Source organism: Peromyscus leucopus, chromosome 4 (assembly GCF_004664715.2).
Source record: "Peromyscus leucopus breed LL Stock chromosome 4, UCI_PerLeu_2.1, whole genome shotgun sequence".
Taxonomy (NCBI): domain Eukaryota; kingdom Metazoa; phylum Chordata; class Mammalia; order Rodentia; family Cricetidae; genus Peromyscus; species Peromyscus leucopus.
Window position 1 is genome coordinate 66442821 of NC_051066.1, and position 14536 is coordinate 66457356.

The following is a 14536-nucleotide window of genomic DNA, read 5'->3' on the forward strand; positions in this document are numbered from 1 at the left end:
TCGCTCTCTCTTTCTCTCTCTCTCTCTCTTTTTAAGATTTAATTATTAGCCAGGCGGTGGTGGTGCACACCTTTAATCCCAGCACTCGGGAGGCAGAGCCAGGCGGATCTCTATGAGTTCGAGGCCAGCCTGGTCTACAGAGCGAGATCCAGGACAACCACCAAAACTACACAGAGAAACCCTGTCTCAAAAAACCAAAAACAAAAAGCCAGACTAGTCGATTTTGTTTCAGATCATTTGAAAATGTAGAAAAAAATATGGGCTGGCATAAATAAAAAGTAAGATGGCTCAGGTGCAACAATGTAGTCATGAGCTGAGTTCAATCCCTGGGACCCGTGTAAAGGTAGAAGGAGAGAACTGTCTTCACAGAGCTGTTCTCTGACCTCCACCTGTGCACACAACACACATAGATACAATAGCATCCTAAGGCTGTCCGTGTCCATGGCTGGAATTCTGACACTTAGGATGCACAGGGCTCAGGCCAGCCTGGGCTACAAAGTGAGATCATATTCTAACTTTGGTTTTGTCTTAGAGTTTGTAAACTGTCTTGCTTTGTATCCCTGTCTGGCTGGTGCTCCTTGTGTAGTTTTTGGTGGTGTTGAACTAAGTTTTCCTGTCTTCACCTCTCAGGTCATGGGTGTGTGCTACCATGTCAGTTGTGAAGCCCTGTGAAGGGAGAGGGAGGGAGAGAAGGGGTCTTGGCCAGGTTGCCTCCACTGGCCCACTATCTCCTCTGCTTCCATCCAGAGTAGATGACAACTTTGTGAATCTTGATTGTCTGTAGTTCTTAGCCACTTCAAGAAGGTAACTGGATGGGTTTTGGTGGTGGTGAATTTTTTTGAGAGGGGGTTTCCTCTGTGGCTGTCTGGTACTAGCCTATATATATACCAGTTTGGCCTTGAACTCAAAGAGATTCTCCTGCCTCTGCCTAAGTGCTGGAGTTAAAGGAATGTACCACTATGACTGGCATTGGTGGTGATGTTTTTGGAGATAGGAAATTGCTATGTAGTCCAGACTGGCCTGGAAGCTCAGGATCCTTGTTACCTTGTTTTCTGGAATACTAGAATGACAGGTATAACCCTTTGTGCCTGGCACCTGAAGTTGATGCTGCTCTGGTTTTGAAAGTTTTCTTCCTATTCCACCCGATTTGGTAAAGAATCCCATGTATTCCAGGTTTGATGTCTAGCTTTTGTAAGAAATGGAAGTGTTGCTATGCTGGAAGAGAAGATGGTAAAGAGATAAGGAAAGCAGAAGCTGTGAGGTGAATACAGTAGTAGAACGATGTGATTTTGGGTGTGGTCACCTTTTCAGAAAGGATACCTTTGCAGGTGTCGGTCGGTGGACAACTTATTTGATCTCTGATAAAGCAAGCAAGAGTGAGAACTAACACTATTTTTCAGGTGCCTGTTGCATGGTTTTGGATTTTTCAGTTGTCTGGTCAGCTGAATTTCATGGGGGTTTTGTTTTTTGCAGCTATTGGTGCGGAGAATTCCGAAAAAATAGATGAAAATTCAGACAAGGAGGCAGAAGTAGAAGAATCTTCAGAGAAGATGAAAGTCCAAATAGCACCTAAAGTAGAAGAAGAACAGGATTTGAAAGTACGAGTATTTGTAAACTTAACTGGGGAGGTGGGGGGTGGAGAATGTCTTACTTTATAGCTCAGGCTGACTTGAAACTCAGTTTCCATCTGGCTCTGCCTCCCAAGTGCTGGAATTAAGGGTGTTTGCCACCACCACCTGGCATATGAAGTATGCTTGAGTATAGACAGATTTTTTTTTTTTTTCCTAAAATTTTTAGTCTGTGGTTGGTTCAGTGTGGCTCTTTAAATGTGATTTGTTGGGGGGGGGGGATACAGCATGGTATTTTTCTGTATTGAGCAACTATGTAGGAAGGGACTGGGAGAATATAATTTTAAAGCTTCAGCTTGTGGCTAACATAAGTAAATGAAAATTTTGGCAATATTGGAATATTCATGATATTTTCCCTTCAGTTATTTTAAGATACAATTGACACATTTACCATACATAATAAAATGTTTTAATATATATATATGTATGTATGTGTATAATAGTGATTACTACAAACCCTGCAAATCATCGCCTCACTTATCTTTCTTTGGTATAGGGTGTTGGAACATTCCGATCTCTGCATACATTTCAGTTCTACAGTATGGTGGTGTTGAATGTAGTCACCATGCTGTACATTAGAGCCCCAATTTTATGGTTTCTACTCCACCCTTGGCAACAACCACCATTTTGATGTTCTCTGTATGTGATTTGACTTGTTTAAGATTAGGATATATGCTCAGCTGTGGAAATCCATGTTTGAATGTGTGTAGTGGTATGAGTAGAAAGAGCATTTTACTCATTATTTATGTGAATTTTATTATAAAGTAGAATACTAGGGGCTGGGGAGATGGCTCAGCCGTTAAAGGCTAGGCTCACAACAAAGTAAATGCCGAAAAACATAAAGTAGAATATTTAACAAACTAGTTACAGTTACTTGTGTGCAGATAATAAATTTCCTGTATCTGCAATAATAACTGGAAGACTTGACATAAGGAAGGAAGGAATGCTGGAATTCTGGTTTTAATTTTTTTTTTTTTTTTTTATTCTCTATTACAGTTCCAGATTGGAGAACTGGCAAATACCCTGACAAGTAAATTTGAATTCCTAGGAATTAATAGACAGTCCATCTCCAACTTTCACATGCTGCTTTTACAGACTGAGGTAATTCAGCTGGTTTGGGTTTAAATGTCACTTTGTTATTTAGTTTTTATTTACTTTTTTTTTTTTAAGACAGAACCTCACTATTTAGCCATGGAGATTTTAATGTACAGATCAGAATTACCTCAAATTCAGAGATCCTCCTGGCTCTGTCTCCAGAGTGCTGGGACTAAAGGCTATTGCACAACACTCAGCTTATTTACATTTTATGAAAGTTTGGTTTGTTTATTTATTTATTTTTTAAGACAGGGTTCCTTTGTGTAGCCCTGGCTGTCCCAGAACTCTGTAGACCAGGCTGGCCTCGAACTCAGCAAGATCTGCCTGTCTCTCCCTCCTGAGTGCTGGGATTAAAGGTGTGCACCACCACTGCCCTGCTGAAAGTTTTATTTTTACTCGTGTCTACATATGCCATACATGTTCAGGTGCCTAAGGAAGCCAGAAGAGGATGCCAAATCCCCTGAAGCTGGAGTCACAAGCACCTGAGAGCTCCCTGGCATGTGTGCCGGGAACCAAACTCTGCTCTTAACTGCCACACCAGTTTTCCAGGCCCGCTTTGTTTTTAATGACTGTGTGGTGCTCGTGCACACGTCGGTGTATTTGAGCATGTGTGCAAGGGGGGACCTGCCTGCACATTAGGAATCTTTCTCCATTTCATTTCACCTTATTCATAGAGAGACTGTCTCTCGGTTGAACCTAGAGCTTACCAATAGAGGTGGTCTGTTTGGCCAACCTGCTCAGGGTGTACTCTGTCTCCACTTTGTGTTATAATTTCCAGGAGCCCATGGTGCTTGCCTGGCTTTTATGGGGTGTGAGGATCTTAACTCTGGTCCTGATGCTCGTGGCAAGCTCTTTAGTCACTGAGCTATCTCCATAGCTCATAAATGGTGGTGTTTGAATGGCATTCTATCTTAAGAATGTGTTTTGTAAGGGCTGGAGCAATGGCCTAGTGGTTGGGAGTACTGACTAGTCTTCCAGAGGACCTGGACCCACATGGGAACTCGCAGCTGTCTGTCTGTAACTCCATGATCCAGCACCCTCACACAGACATACATGCAGGCAAAACACCAGTGCACATAAAATAAAAATAAATTACCAAAAAAAAAGGATGTTTTGTAGCTAGGCAGTAGTGGTGCACGCCTTCAGCCCCAGCACCCAGTAGGCAGATGCCAGGTGGATCTCTTGAGTTTGAGGCTAGCCTAATCCACAGAGTTCCAGGATAGCCAGGGCAGAGAAACCCTATCTTGAACCCACCCTACCCCACCCCCAGCCCCCCAAAAAATACTGTTTCATGGGCTGAGGAGATGTCACAGTGGGTATAAACACTAGTACAAAAGCTACATGACTTTTGTTCTAGAATCCATAAGATGGGAGAACTGGCGGGGAGGGGGAGGGTGGCACACACCTTAAATCCCAGCATTTGGGAGACAGAGGCAGGCCAATCTCTGAGAGTTCAAGGCCAGCCGGGTCTACACAGAGAAACCCTGTCTTGAAAAACAAACAAACAAACAAAAAAAAGCAAGAAGTTTGCCAGGCGGTGGTGGCACATGCCTTTAATCCCAGCACTCGGAAGGCAGAGGCAGGCAGATCTCTGAGTTCGAGGCCAGCCTGGTCTACAAAGTGAGTTCCAGGAAAGGCGCAAAACTACACAGAGAAACCCTGTCTCGAAAAACCAAAAAAAAGAGAGATGGGAGAACCAACTCTACGAAGTTGTCCTTAACCTCCACTCAGAGCACATCATACACACACACCTAAACAATAGTAATAATCTTGTGGAGTCTTGTGGAGGAGCGATTGAAACAGGGTCTCTGTGCAGTCCTGGCTGTCCTGGAGCTCGCTGTGTAGATGAGGCTAGCCTCAAAATTAGAGCTCCTCAGAGCTATCAGCTGTAGGTAGTAACACTTTTATTAATTAAAGCAAATACCACCTTAATAGACATCCATTTTAACTAAGATGGTGTTTGCGTCCTTGGTCTGCTCATCTGTTAGAGCATAGTCATACAGTCACGGAGTCCCTTTTACCTCTGTTTTCTAATATCAGTCTTAATTCTCTGTTGACTCTAGACTCGAATTGCAGACTGGCGGGAAGGGGCTCTTAATGGAAATTACCTAAAACGAAAACTTCAGGATGCCGCAGAGCAACTAAAACAGTATGAAATAAACGCCACTCCTAAAGGCTGGTCCTGCCACTGGGACAGGTACGCACTCTACTCCCCTTTTCACCTTTCACCTTTGACATCTCAGACATGATTTGTGATCACCACCACCTTGACGCCATGACAGCCTGTCTGGAGACTGAGAGCAGCTGCCGTTAGCGGTGCTGGGCAGGCAAAGCACTGCGTGCAGTTTGGCCAGCCACACATGCAGAAAACAAAGCAATGTTTAAAAGTGTTCCATGTAACGGATTTTTTCCCAAGATTGGACAAAGCCGGCTTTTCCTCTCCAGAGTGTTGCACGGAGTAGGGCGGGCTTGGGGGTTAAGCGCATGCGAGAGCTCTGTGCGCTTTACAGGACCTCTGGAAGCCTCTACTCCTGATTAACCTCGGTGAAGTTCAGGAAAACTTCGTGACTGAAGAGGTGAATGAAGAACAAGATTACTATCCTCTGCCAGCAGGTCAGATGAAAACATTTCTTTTTATATTTGGCTTTTCTTGATTTTTTTTTTTTCGTTATTTGAAATCTTTGCTCTTTTATTTTTCAGCTCCCAGATCCTCTCCCTCTCTTTAGCTTTCACTGTGTTTGATATCAAGAATTTGAATGAATTCCACGGTCCAAGAGGGGAAGAGTCACCTTTCACTTCGATGTTCTCTTCTTTGGAAGGGAAATTAGTGTTCTAGGCAATTGAGTCCCTTCATTAATGAAACTTGGAACCCGGTTATGCATTGGCAAAAAAAAAAAAAAAAAAACAACAACAACAACCAAAAAAAGAAAAGAAATGATTTCTAATTCATCCGTTGGAGTGGGCTAAGGGCTGTATTCACAGAGCTGCTGCAATGCAAATAGCTTTGAATTTTCCTGGGTTCTCCATCCTCAATTGTCAAAGCTCTTTGTTGCCTTTGTGAATAGCAGTCCATAAGAAGAGGTTCGTCCCTGTGAGAGCAGACTGCTTGCTGTCCTGGGACAGGACCAAATGGAAGTGTCTCTGTAGGAGAACAGATTTTAAAACATGTGTTTTCTTTCTTGTGATTTAGGGATCATAGACGCTATTTCTATGTAAACGAACAGTCGGGCGAGTCTCAGTGGGAATTCCCAGATGGTGAGGAGGAAGAAGAAAGCCAAGCACAAGAAGTTAGAGATGAGAGTCTTCCTAAGCCGACTGTGAAGGACAAAACCTGCACTGATCCAAACTCTACAGAGTCCTCTGAGAATCCCACAGGTAAGACAGCCTATTCTGTTCTAGTTGAAAAACGGTTTCAGAGAAAAGGACATTGGTATTTTTATTATAGGACAATTTATAGCATAGTAATATATGACAGTTGCAAAGTCCAACTTAACCTAAGAGAATGCATAAGCTATATGAAAGGAATAAGTTGATAACTAGTCAGAAAGCTAAATAATGTGTATCAGAATCTGCCATCAAAATAAAACATCAACTACTGTCTTTTGATCTTAAAAGATTTCATGTAATGAATATTAATACATGTTTTGTGTTCTCTATTAATAAGTACAGATTTTGTGTATCAATTAAAAAGAATTCACATTAAATTTAAAAATAAAAGAGACCTGTACTTCTATCTTTTCACAGAGAAAACTTTAGATCTACAAAAACAGGAATGGCCATGCAGAGAACTAGGTAGTTGGATTGCCTAGATCTGTGTAGTAAAAACAAGGATTGTTCTTCATTTTATACAATTTCGTCTATTGATGTTTTGGCCTCGTTTCTAAATTTTACTGCTCTTATATATATATTGTCAGTACAAATCAAAATGATAGAAAGAAGAGATGTAAATACAGAATCTATTCTAGCAATCAGTGAAAACTGTAAGTGATATTTTTAGATAAGAGGATCAGGAATAGGTGGAATCCCCATTTAAGATGCTCCTAGAGAGCCGGTGGTGGTGGTGGTGGTGGTGGTGGCGCACACCTTTAGTCCCAGCCCTCAAGAGACAGAGGCATAGGAATCTTTGAGTTTGAGGCCAGCTTGGTTTACAGAAGGAGTTCTAGGACAGCAGGGCTACACAAAGAAACCCTGTTTCCAAAAACAGTAACATAAAAAGATGCTTCTAGAGGAATTGTAGTGTCCTGTGGTTTGTTTTGTTTTTGTTTTTTTGTCTATGCATTCATAAGCAGAAACCAACCTTACATCTCATTCCTCTGAAGCCATACACATTATTTTTGACAAGATGTCTCACGGAGACCTGGAACTCCTGGATGAGGTTGAGTTTAAGTCCCAGGGATCCACCTTCTCGGCTGCAGCTCTGCTGAGGTTCCAAGCAGGCACCACCACACCTGCCTCTCCTCTCTCTTTTTTAAAACAGGGTCTCACTAGGTAGTCCTGGCTGGTCCTCAGACTCAGAGAGATCCATCTGCTTCTGCCTCCCAGGGGCTGGGGTTAAATGTGTGCGGGCACACCCAGGTGTGTGTGTTTGTTTTTAAAACGTGGTTGCTGGGTTGAACCAGTTTGCCATGCTTGCACCACAAGCACTTTGCTGACTGAGCTATTTCCTGTTCTTGTGTTTGGTTTTTTTGTTTTTTGTTTCTTAAATCATCTCATATGTACAGGTATTTAACCCAAAATTATGTCTTGGCACTTTGTGTGTGCCTTGTACCTCACAGGCCAAAGAGTGTGTCAGAGTCCCTGAAATCTGCAGAGGGTTGTGAGCTGCCCCGTGTGGGTGCTAGGACCGATCTGGAAGAACGTCCAGGGCTCTTAGCTATCTCTCTAGCACCTCCCCCTTTTTAAATAAATGATTGGGTTTTATAGATCCTTTGTCTGTCCTGAGACCTAATTAGCTGTTCCGAAGAGTCACATAGTTTCCCACTTCCTAAAAGAAGATACCTTTTTTCACTAAGTCTTAGTTTTTTCTCTCCTTCCTTCTTTGCTTCCCACTTCTCTCCCTCTCTTTCTTCTTGACTTTTTGTTTTCCTTTTTTGTTTGTTTGGTTTTGTTTTTCGAGGCAGTTTCTCTGTTTAATACTTGCTGTCCTGGAACTCCCTCTATAGACCAGACTGGCCTCGAACTCAGAGACCCTCCTGCCTCTGCATCCCCCAGTGCTGGCTTAAAGGCGCGTGCCACCTCTGCCTAGCTTCTTTCCTATTTTTAGTGATACTGGGAATTGAACCTAGGATTTGCATGTAGCTTCTACCACTACTGAGCCGTATTCCAGCTTGTTTTTGACAAGATAGCACTTTGTAACCCAGGTTTTGGTCTTAAAAATGTGATCCTCCTGTCTTGGCCTCCTGAGATTATAGACTGGTGCTATCAGGAGATTGGTGACAAAGACCTTGTCTCAAAAAAACAAAACAAAAAAACCAAAGGCTCTTAGCTGTTTGTTAAAGTGACATTTGAAGGCAAGAAGACTATGGAGTGATTTTAAGTAACCCTTTGAAAATAAAAAAAGTAGGAAACTTTTTGATAGCATAAGAGCCAACTTTGTCTTCTTCCTATCAAAGTATATAATGGCTTATTTCAGTGAAATGACTAAGGTAATGCTGTCCTGTCCCAACATTATTTTGTGCCTGTTTGGCCACTTCTCAGCCTTCCACACCCAACAGCCACATCAAATACCTTGCTGATGATTCTAGGACTGTCCATGACCTTGTCCATGGTTCAAACATTATGCAGTATTTGGAAGATGCCACTGAAGCTTACAAAGAAAGCAGATGTTAGAAGGCCACTCTAAACCCTTCAGCTAATGTAGCCCTCCTGGCGCCCTAATGTAATTATGGCTCTGTCTTTGAGAATGCTGTACCCCTGAGCTTGGGCACCGAGAGACTTTCTGGAAGTGCAAGCCCACTCTTGGTCTGGCTGTTAATAAAGGACCCAAAAGTTTTAATTGTCCTAATCAGCATGGTTGAGAGTGACTGTCTCAATCAAGAGGCTGAGGCAGGAAGATTGGGAATTTGAGGGCAGCCTGGTGGAACCCATCCCTCTAATATACACACCCATTTCCAGTGCAAAAAAAGGGCTTTGTTCCATTCATATCCCAAATGACTGCTAACATCGTTACATACCATTCGATGACTAAAATACAAGTCCACAGATTACAATGGTAATTTTAGAGCATAGCAAGAGTAAGGGGTTCACACTATCATATTTCAGAAGTTTATTTTCAGTAGCAGTGAGTGACAAATACTTCTCATAACAGGTTATGGCTTTTTCTTTGTTTAGTAGATAATGAACTGAGGCTTGATTTTGGTGAGTGGATGACTCCATTCCGGACCACTCTGCTTTCTTTAGATTTCTTGAATCAGACCATACTGTTGTCAAACTCTCTGTACAGACAAGGAAAGTATGACCTTGAACTCGACACCCTCTTGCCTCCACCTCTTAGGTGCTGAGATTACAGGTGTGCACCACCACACTGGAATTCTTGACCATAACTTCTCATTTTTATACATCCCCAAACTGAATACTGTGTAGTTAGCAATTCTTAAGTGTTGTGGGTTGTTTTGTTTGTTTGTTTGTTTTAAACACTTTAATGTCAAGCATTAAGCTATTTTGTCTTATTGTTGATGACAAACACAGTTGGTGCTGTCTGGTAAAAGGTAAACCTTGAGCCATTTGGGGGGGGGGGCGTTATTTGCTGTTGTTTGCTTGTTTTCTTTTTTTCAAGACATGGTTTCTCTGTTCTGTTTCCTGTTCTAATCACTCTGTAGACCAGGCAGGCTGTCCTCAAACTCAGATATCCATCTGCCTCTGTCTCCTGAGTGCTGGGATTAAAGGTATGAACCACTATCCAGCTCACTACACCCATCTTTAAAAACATTTTTTTTATTAAAAGAAAACTGAGGGTGCCATCCAAATTGTTCTGTGGGTAAAGGTGATTGATGGCTGCCAAACCTGACACTCAAGGTCAGCTCTCGGGATCCACATGGTGGAGGAGAGAACTGACTCTTTGAGGTGTCCTCTGTCCTGGATAAATAACACACGCACACTAAATAAAGTGTACTTCTTGAAAAAGAAAAAGAATCTGGAGGTATTCACACAGTAATAGCATGTGCTTAACATTTGTGAGGCCCCCAGGTTTAATTCCTTGTACCACCCAAAAAATAAAAACAGAAAAGTCATGCCATAAGGAGGCAAATAAGTTTTAAGGTTTACTTCATTTTTAGTCCTTGCTCATTGTTTCAGTGTATAGTAAGCATCATGTCACTGAAGGTGGAGTGAATTTCTTCATAGTGAAGAAATTTCTAGGGGCAAAGGATTTGAATTAAGAATTGGTATCCTTAGCTGGGCAGTGGTGGCACACACCTTTAATTCCAGCACTCAGGAAGCAGAGGTATATGAGTCATTGTGAGTTTGAGGCCAGTCTGGTCTACAGAGTGATTTCCAGAACAGGCTCCAAAGCTACACAGAGAAACCCTGTCTCAAAAAACAAAACAAAAAAGATACCCTCACAATAATCGATCTTTAAGCTTAATATAGTTCTAATTTTAGTACATTAACAAAAGCTGTTGATAACTACTTTAACCATCCCATTGGTTTTCAGAATTAAATGTTCATGTAAACATAAAAAATACCAGCTGGGGCTAGAGAGATGACTCAGATGTTAAGTACACCAGCAGCTCTTCTAGAGGTCCTGAGTTCAATTCCCAGCAACCACATAACCTCTGTAATGAGATCTGGTGCCCTCTTCTGGCCTGCGGGTATACATGCAGGCAGAACACTGTATATATAATAAATAACTAAATCTTAAAAAAAAATACTAACTGATTCAATTTATAAACAAGTAGAAGCATGATTGTAATAGAGATGTGATGCTTAAACTAGGTTTTCTGTTTAGAAGTTTTTGATTTTAACATTTTTAAAAACGATGTATTTTTATTATTTATATGTGTTTGTGCCTGTGGAGGCCAGAAGGAGGCCTTCGATCCCTTGGCACTGCAGTTACAATTTGAGAGCCACCTGATATGGGTATTGGCATCTGACCCCTGGTCCTCAGGATAGAACAGCAAGGAGCCATCTCTTCAGACCTTTTGTTTGTTTGTTTTTTGAGATGGGCTCTCTGTGTGTTTTAGGCCAGCTCAGACACAGCCTCCCAGGAGCTAGAATCACTGGCTTGTGCCACCATGCCAGCTAAAGCAGCTTTAACTTTTCTGTGCTTAAGCTAAAGAAAGGACGATCGGTGTTTGAGACACAGTTTCTATGTTTTGGTGAAGTTAGGGCTTGGGATTCAAGCATGCTATTTCTTACTTGATGCTAATTTATCAAGCTTAGCGTGTGTGCTCCCGTTTGGTTTTTCTTGTCTTTGTTCTTGTTTGTTTGTTTGTTTGTTTGTTTGAAACAGGATCTAATGTATCCCAGGCTGGCCTGGAACTTGCTGTGTAGCTAAGGATGACTTTGAAGTCACAGTCTTCCTGTCTCACCTCTTAAATACTGGACTGGAATCCTAGGTGTATGTTACCATGCCTGGTTTTATTCAGTGGGATGGAACTTAGGGCTTTGTGCATTCTAGGAAGCATACTACCAACTGAGCAACACCCCTAGCTCTCCATCGAATGGAGTTTAGTTGAATAACACTTACACAAAGTTTAGATAATTGATTGTTTTTGCTGGGTCACAGATTACATTATTAACCCTGGCCTGGGGTGGTCCCTTGCATCTGTCTGATTAGTAGCATGTTAATGTCATAAAAGCTGACACAGTCCATTCACTTTGTATTATAGTTAATTTAGTACAAGATTGTTTAATTCTTAAATTAATAATCTTTGCTGTTTATTGTTTTATTTTACCTTTGGTGTTCTGATGAAATCTTGATGTACTGTTTTATAAGACAGTACAGACTTTGAGGCCGGGCGGTGGTGGCACATGCCTTTAATCCCAGCACTTGGGAGGCAGAGCCAGGTGGATCTCTGTGAGTTCGAAGCCAGCCTGGTCTCCAAAACGAGTTCCAGGAAAGGTGCAAAGCTACACAGAAACCCTGTCTCGAAAATCCAAAAAAAAGGGGAAAAAAACAGACTTTGTAGCTATATACATACTCTTGGGTCAAATTTTTTGTCTGAAGGTTGGTATATAACTAAATTCATATTACTTGATGCCAATACAAAAAAAAGTTAATGAGTCGTTTGAGTTCTTTAGCTGAAAAACTGCATTCATATTTTCTGATAAATCTTTTTCTGGTGTCTTTTTCTTTAACAATGAGGAATGTCTATATAAAAATGGTGTGAATCATCCTAATATTATTTATACAATATATTACCTATGTGTTCCCTCAGCAAAGGCATCTAAAAGCCAGGTGTCTGTTGCTTGTTTGGGCTTTACCTCGTCGGGTGTCAAGTATAAATAGCCCTCTCCCTAACCTAGAGTCTTTCATAATGGAGCCCTTATTTAACCCAGTTTTGGTAGGTGGCTGCATCTGGAGATTTACTCCATCAGAAGTGAAACTTTAGATTCCTAAAGGTCTTAAACTCTTATTCCACCAAGGATTCTTAGTTAAATAGACAGCTCTAGGCTAGGCATCAGACCTGGTCTCCTAGCTATGGCCTGGCCCCTGACAGTTCTATCATCCTGAGATAATCCATTCCTACCTGGGTTTCATTACCTCCAAAATGAGGAAGCTGAACTAGATGATTTCTCATGTTTCTTCTACTCCTAGATGCTATGGTTTTTAGGGAGAAAATCCATAGTCTCATGTATTGTGAACCATCCCTATTGACGATAAAGAGGGATGGGGAAGGCCACAAGTAAGTACATCCTCCTGTTTTCTCTAATCCTTAGAAAGCTTTGCCCCGTGGGGAAACAGCAGTGCTCAGTCACAGTGTTTGTGAAGGTTGAGAAAATGTAACATAGCTTTCAGTTATAATTGAACTCAAGCTGAAGCAACAGCAGTTTCAAAACCTCGGCATCTCTGAACACCTTTTTTGAAAATCTCAATTATCATTTGCCTTGGCATTTTGTCCTAAATTTCTCTTCACTCATCACACAAAGAACTATTACCTTCCCTCTTTGTTGCTATGATTAAGCAAATGTAATTTACACATATAAAGGAATGAGAGGCATCTCGCAAATCCATTTTTAAAACCTAGTAATCCGGGTTAATCAAAATAGATTGTCGTTTTTGTTTTCAGTGGATTTTCACTGTGGCATCCCCCACTGAACTAGTTCACTGAAAACAATCGCAGTCATAATAAAATGGAATCAGCATTGCAGACATACATGATTCAGTTATTTCACTTTTGAAACAAAGACCCCAGAGAATTGCTGCCTTCTCATATGTTGAAATAAATGGAAAAAAAAAAAATTCTAGGGACCTGAAGCTGTTAAGAGCACATACTGCTTTGAGAGAGGAACTGAGTTTTGTTCTCAGCACCCATGTTGGATAGCTCACACCTGCCTGTAACTCAAGCCCCAAGAGGATCCAATGATTCAGTTCCCTCTTCTGGTCTTCAAGGGTCCTGCACACACAGACACGTACCTAAGCACACACACTTAAAAAATAGGTCAATTTCCAGATTACAGATTTGAATGACAGAATTGTTCATTGTTTTATCTACAAATCTGAATATAAAGAATAAGGCTAGTATAATACAGCTAGGGAAAGTTCTCTCAGCATCATAAATTAACCTTTCCATAGAAATTATTTCTAAATTGAACTGCTCGGTGTTTCAGTGACATTAGTGGCTAGCCATGAGTCAAATTTTAATTATGGAGAGCCAACTAGTTCTGCTGTTTGAAGCTACTGTGCACATTTGTCCTAGATTGATACTGATGTCTATTCTGCTGATCTAGTCAACATTAACATGAGTATTAGCTGTGAAGGATTTGTCTTGATTTTCCCCTGACTACTGTCTGTTTTCCAGGTTCTCTTTGTAAAGAATCATTTTCTGGTCAAGTTTCTCCATCACTCATGCCACTCACTCCATTCTGGACCCTCCTTCAGTCAAATGTACCTGTGCTTCAACCACCATTACCTCTGGAAATGCCACCACCCCCACCTCCACCCCCAGAATCTCCTCCTCCTCCACCTCCACCTCCTCCTCCACCTCCTCCTTTAGAAGATGGTGAGATTCAGGAGGTAGAAATGGAGGATGAAGGAAGTGAGGAGCCTCCTGCCCCAGGAACAGAGGAGGACACTCCTTTGAAACCTTCAATACAGACCACGGCTGTAACGAGCCAGGTAATGATGTCTGTGGCATTCTGGATGGCAGTGGGCACTGGCCATGACTGACATGCTTTACTTTAGAAGACTGGTTTTTAGGTCTGTAGTTGCTAACCGAGTGTTTGTGTTGCAGAGTTCAGTTGATTCTGCCACCTCTAGTCCTCCATCCACTAAAGCAGTCAAGAGAAAGGCGGCAGAAATGAGTACTGCAGTGGTCCAGAGGTCAGCTACCATTGGTAGTTCTCCTGTTCTCTACAGCCAGTCAGCCGTAGCTGCAGGTAAGCATCATAATTAAAGGGAGTTTCTTCTCATTGAGCATGTTTCCAGCAGTAGATGCTGTAGGTAGTAGGAAGCTCTTGATTGAAAATACTATTTAGATTTATTTCTCCTACCCTTAAACATTTGTCCTTATCCTTACAGGAGTCTTTTCTGTTTTAGCTTACTGGTTTGTTTGGTTTGGTTTTTCAAGATCAGGGTTTCTCTGTAGCCCTGGCTGTCCTGGAATTCACTCTGTATAAACCAGGCTGGACTCAAACTCAGAGTTCCACCTGCC

General features: G+C 41.7%; 1 protein-coding gene across 1 annotated transcript in view; it reads left to right on the forward strand.

The window, feature by feature from the left end:
- Positions 1-14536, forward strand: part of Fnbp4 (formin binding protein 4) — a 30074-nt gene that overhangs the window by 11813 nt on the left and 3725 nt on the right. The window contains exons 9-14 of the mRNA XM_028859400.2: positions 1474-1598; positions 2625-2729; positions 4787-4920; positions 5914-6098; positions 13685-14001; positions 14117-14261. Of these exons, the coding sequence (XP_028715233.1) occupies positions 1474-1598; positions 2625-2729; positions 4787-4920; positions 5914-6098; positions 13685-14001; positions 14117-14261 (1011 nt within the window). The remainder of the gene's footprint in view (positions 1-1473; positions 1599-2624; positions 2730-4786; positions 4921-5913; positions 6099-13684; positions 14002-14116; positions 14262-14536) is intronic.